The following is a 6,000-nucleotide window of genomic DNA, read 5'->3' as shown; positions in this document are numbered from 1 at the left end:
ATACTGTAATAAATGCTATGTCAGTTAGCACTGCATTGTTCATATACTTTATTTATTACCTGGAGATGACTTGACAAACACAAATAAACCATATATTGTCGCAATCGTATGTTTAATGTCTTCATGTTTCCAAACGTTTCTGTTTTTCTGTGAAAACAACTGTTTTGTCCATATTAGGGATTTCCTCGTATGGCTTTCTGCGGAGAGCGCCTCCGGCTACAAGTATGAATGAAACACACACTGCACGAGTGTTTAGCGCTCCGTGATGTTCATCTCGCCTTATTCTGGGTCCGAATAAAACATCAGATCATGCACAGACTATCCTGTCTCTTTGAATTTAAATCTATATTTATTCACACCGGCTCTTGAAAACCTCTATGCGAACACACTTGCCTGAAAAAGTGCGGGGGACGAATTTACGCAATATTAAAAGTGGGGGGGACACATCCCCCGCATAATTTACGCCCCTGGTGCGCCGTGATTTTGCCAAGTAAGACATGTTCCTGGATCAACATAACTGTCCAAAAATATAGACTTAACCCAATCCCTACCCCTAAACCTAACCCTACCCATAATTTATTCCTAAAATCAGTGTGAAATGTAAGAGACTGAGTGAGTGAAAAATAATGCACGGTGCAGACCATATTTATGTGAATACACACCAGTGCAGGCATTTTGACACTCTGTGTTTTTACCGTTTTAGGCGCGCCACCGAAGACAAATCTACTATGCAGTTAATGCTGCTCAATGTGAAAGCACGCACATAATGGAGATTTACCGCTGTAGCATTTGGACCAATCAGACACACAACTTTTTGTTATATTTAACAAATAATATCGAACTCCCCATCACCTAACCAAATGGCCAATTACGAGGGTCTATGGACCCTTCCCCCGAAATGCACCTAACACCTCAGAAAGGCAGAACAGGCCTCTGGTTCCATGGTAACCAATGCTGATATCACTGGTTTTATGGCCTAAAAGGAATGCAGGGGATAAACTCCCTCATTTTCCTCATAAGAAAGGCACAAATGCACAGGAGAAACTGACTTTTCTACTAATTAATTCATAGGAAAACCTTCTTTGAATGAACACCCATTTTCTTCAGGCCATTGTGTATATTATTGCTGTGTTGTATTTAATCTGTTGTATTATAGACTATTTTTATTCATGCTTACGATAAACCACTCATTCATATAAGTAACTCTACCATGTCTAGTATCTATGAATTCGTCTTCGGATGATCTAACTGAGAGTGCATATTACATGCTGATACCTCTGCAACATATGGATGTTCTAAGAATCATTACTAATTTCTGCATCAACACACAAGTGAATTACATATGCAAAATACCATGCTTACAGACAAAGACTCATAAAAATCCTCAGTATGTCCAACCTCCCGCTTGGGATTTCAGCCTTCCTCATTGGACGAACCCATCTTGAGAGGCGTGAATCTCTGCAGGCTTTAAAAGGCCACACTCCATGTGACCCGCCCCTGTTCGGTGGTTCAGTGAGATGCTAAGATGAAGATGTGAGAAACGCTCCAGGATACCAAAGCTCGTGCCAGGCTCCGGCCTAGTCCTTTTCATTCATCAAGTGATTCTGACTCAAACTAGCTCTTTCTCATCAACCAACTTCAGCAAGATCTTGGGGCCTTAAGATTGCATCAGGAATCTTTTTCAGACATACGCAAGTATCAAACTTAGTCGATTTAATTGATGCATTAAGTATCAGTTACACCTTTTTACAAAGGTGTGTTTGAACTCAGAATCTGACGTATCCCTGAAGGCTTTGATCTGTTGAATATACATGCAAAGTGTTCCATAAAACCCATTCTTTATGCCTCTTTCTATGCTGAGTTAAACTTTAACCCTTTCCTATACCAACTGTATGTGTGTGTGTGTGTATGTGTATGTTAGACCGGCTTAATGTGTTTATGTAGTATGTTAGACTAGTTTAAGTGTTTATGTAGTTAATAAAACCTTACTTGTATCACACTTGACGTGTTCATTGTTTACTCATAACCGGAGTCAATAATCATGCAGATTTACGTTACAAACTTATAGAATTGTACAGTAAGAAAGTTATTTCCCTTAACCAGGAAATTAACGTCTTAGAATTGACAAGACAGTTGACCCTGAGTGGTCAGCTAAATATCTACAGTGGATCTAAAATATGAATAGTGAATTATAACTAGTTATGGAGTCAATAATCATGCAGATTTATGTTACAAACTTATAGAATTGTACAGTAAGAAAGTTATTTCCTTTAACCAGGAAATTAACGTTCTTAGAATTGACAAGACGGTTGACCCTGAGTGGTCAGCTAAATATCTACAGTGGATCTAAAATATTAATAATTAATCATAATTAGTTATGGTTAATTATTCATATTTCCTGTTGTGAGCTAAATTCGCTACAAGCGGATTGAGTTCTGTTTCGCGGCTTTGAGTCTTTAATACTGTCTGTCTTTTTAATATCAAGAATGTCCCGCTCTTTACTGTCTCATTCATTCACATTCCTTTATAAATAGTGCTAACAGTCCCAACCGCTGAAAGCTGCGCAGAAAGCGAAAGTAACCGGCGAAATGTTTCAAAGTATAAAACATACAAAACAAAGTATATGTTTCAGTCCTGTCACTTTAAAAAAAAAAAACTTTTACACTTTTTCTGCTGTTCAAAAAATCGTTCTTTTCGCTATTACCACAAAGCTACGAATCTGAGTGCAGGAGCTGTACGTTACCATAGAAACGTCAATGGTTTGCTCGTGACTCTCGCGAACGGCTCTGAACGCGCACTGAACACGCACTTTGGCCGGTACAGAAAATGTATTATTATTTTACATGTGTATGTTGAGCTTATGTAGGCTCTACAACAAAGGAATTGCTGATCTCTAGTGATGTCTAACTTGTGTAATAGATCATTTGTTAGTAAAGGGTGAGAGATCTGGCGAGCCACATGATTTTTGTCAAAGAGCCAGGTGTGGCTCGCGAGGCATAGGTTCCCGACCTCTGGACTAAAATCACAAACCCAAAGAGATATTCTTTATAGAAGTTAAGACTCGTCCACGCCTACCTAAAACGCCTCGTTTAAACACGCCCCCACATGTCTACGTCACTATGTGGGAAGATTTGCATAACGCCGCCCAAATGTTCACACAAAGAAAGAAGGTGTAACTTTTATTCTCGCTGTAGTATTGTTGTCAGGGAGTCGCTGTGTGTTTCCAAATATGGTAAGGGGCGTATCATTTCCGTCACATGCTTGAGGTATTCGGCCAATCACAACGCACTGGATATCTGGCCAATCAGAGCACACCGCGCTTTTCAGAACGATGAGCTTTGTAAAAATCGACGGTTTGAGAAAGGCGGGGCATAGAGGAGAAACAATAATGTACAGTATGTGGAAAATAATGTTTTTTTTTTTTTACCTTAAACCACGTAACCACATTGCATTATTTACACCAAATACACAAAATTATGTTACTTTTTATCCTCATCGTCATATGACCTCTTTAAGCCACATTTCACAAAAGAAGTGAGGTTCTCAACGAAAATAAAATCTACATTCTCATGTTCATAGTTATTGTGAAGAAATATACTTGTGGGAAACTGAGAACTGTCTTCATGCGTCTGCCAAAAATCACTGAACTTGATTAACAGTCATGGCTCAGAAAAGTGAGGTTAGTGTTGTTAGCCCCTCTGGCTCATATCGGAGCACCTGAGCAGACAACTGCTGAGCAAACGGGAGACGGTGATGCTCACCGCTGGATGTAGTGAAGACTGTGGTGGCTCTGGAGCTGCTCCGAGCTCCCAGCTGGCTGTGAATGCTCACTCTGTACCGTGTGGAGGACTGCAGCGCCTGCAGCTGCTCTTCGGCAGCGTTGCCAGACACTCTGATGCTGATTCCAGGCCCAGGTGCTTATGAGAGGAAAAACACAGGAGTGTCATTTTTCAGGAATATCGGAAAGTGTGTCAGTCCTTTCTTTTCGGACAATGTATAAATCACATTTTAGTATCACTGAGCAAATGTTCCATCTTAAATTGCCTGTTGTACAACAACAACAACACAAGAGTATTTGAGATGGACCATAAGTAGCACCAGCTGTAGACTTCGCTCACCTGTGTCAGAACTATACACAATGACATAATGGTCGACGGTAGCCAAGGCGGGTCTCCACAGAAGCAGCGCTTTACTGTCTGTGACGTTTATGGCCCTCAGGTCCGTCGGTGGGTCGGGCACTGAGAGACACACAATCCATCAAAATGACTGCAGACATTCTTTTTAAAGCCTCTGACATTGGCAAACAGGTACAGCAGGCCAACCTGTGCTTCCAGTGTTGTTATGCCATGCCATTCAAATAAACAAACTGCAATTCTGTTTGGTCCTACAGACACAACAACTGTAACGTCTTGTAACTTTAATGTTAAAAGGGTCCTAAAACGCAGTTTCTGTATTTTATATTATGTGTATAAAGTTTGCAAAGTTTTTTTTTTCATTTTCATTTTCACTCTCTGTGAAAAACACTCAATTTAAAGAGGAGTTTCCTCCTACAGAAACTGAAGTAAACACACACTGTTGTGATTGGCTAACTTCACACCATTGCCACACCCTCCTTTACATCAGCCCCGCACAGCCTTTAGCTATCAGACTGGTCTTTAACCACTGGTTTCCTATATCACTCTCTCTAGAAATGATGGGTAACTTACAAGTGGTTACAGTGTCCTGGATGGAGTCACTTTCATCTTGTCCGAGTACAGACATCACACGGACCTCATAGGTGGAGCCAGGAGACACTGGCGAGAGGGCCAGATGGACCATTTCTGAGTCCACACTGACAGAGATCGGCTCACCTGCCATTACACCAACAACACCTTTATATATATATGTGGGTCAGTAAAAGGAGGTGCTCAACCTTCATTTTTTTTTTTTTAATGAAATGTACAGTTTATTCAGCCAAATCCAAATCATGCAATAATAGGACTGTGTAACACATACTTTTATGAAGACAAACACACTATAAACAGACAAATGATGTACCTGACATAACAAATTAACTTTGTCAAATGAAGGGGTGGGTAGCCCAAAGGGGTGCAGAGCAAAAGCTCAAAGACCAAAAGGTCTAAATTTGAACAAGGAAAGAGAGTTTGAAAGAGGAGAAGTCTAAAATTTACTCTGCTGATACCTATTGATGATGCATTGCAGGTTCAGGCTGTTGATTTTTATGTGGATTTCATTTTATAGGAGCTTGAACTGGAGCATACCGACACCATTTTGCAAAGTGGTCCAGCTTTTGACAGCGTCGACATGTTTGTCCCTGTGCTGGACAGTCAAGGGCACGAGATGAGTGTCTAGTGGAGCCACAATTTCCACATCGCCGCTGAACTTGAGGGTGTGCATAGTGTATGTCTGCACTTGAAGATACATCTGCCTCTGCCCCGTGAACCTGTGTGCATCCACTGCTTATACTTGATTCATGTGCAGTGTATACTTTAGCAGAGCACTGGGTAGCAGACTTGATTTGAGAGACCGGAATTACAGCTTTGTCCAAAGTCAGATCATCATCTTCAGATAGCAGTTGCTCCTGAACAAGACAGTGAAGGAGTATGGCCATTTTCTGCTCCATTGGAACAGCATCAAGACCCATTGCTAAAAGGTACATTTCAAAGGACATTTTGCATTGCTCTCATGGGACTGTCAGGATGGGGCAAAAAGGGGCTCAGTGGAGAACCCTCCCAGCTAGGAATGTTATTGTTCTAAGAATGTTCCGAGAACATTATATATGTTCTGGTAATATTTTCTGCGGCAAGTTTTATTTTAGTTCCCAGAATATTCTCCTAAAAGGTAGGATACCATTCTCTATAAACATTCTAAAATGTTTATTGATAACATTATTAGAACATTATCCCCTAACATTCTTATAAAGATTTAAGCGGGAAGCTTCCCATTGGACATTGGATGTGGACTCTCAAATGTTGCTCAATGTCAAATTTTGGTTGAAAG

At 40.6% G+C, this 6,000-nt stretch overlaps 1 protein-coding gene across 3 annotated transcripts in view; it reads right to left on the bottom strand.

The window, feature by feature from the left end:
• The window catches only part of LOC107567814 (tenascin-like), a 45,313-nt gene that overhangs the window by 6,636 nt on the left and 32,677 nt on the right, over positions 1 to 6,000 (bottom strand). For all 3 annotated transcript variants that reach the window (XM_016253583.1, XM_016253585.1, XM_016253584.1), the window contains 3 exons: positions 4,707 to 4,850; positions 4,119 to 4,238; positions 3,762 to 3,917 (listed from right to left, as the gene is read on the bottom strand). In XM_016253583.1, coding sequence (XP_016109069.1) covers positions 3,762 to 3,917; positions 4,119 to 4,238; positions 4,707 to 4,850 — 420 coding nt within the window. The remainder of the gene's footprint in view (positions 1 to 3,761; positions 3,918 to 4,118; positions 4,239 to 4,706; positions 4,851 to 6,000) is intronic.

This window comes from Sinocyclocheilus grahami, unplaced genomic scaffold (genome assembly GCF_001515645.1).
Source record: "Sinocyclocheilus grahami isolate Dianchi unplaced genomic scaffold, SAMN03320097.WGS_v1.1 scaffold1191.1, whole genome shotgun sequence".
NCBI lineage: Eukaryota > Metazoa > Chordata > Actinopteri > Cypriniformes > Cyprinidae > Sinocyclocheilus > Sinocyclocheilus grahami.
Note: the sequence above shows the minus strand (reverse complement) of the source record. Positions and strands in the feature narration are given on the sequence as shown.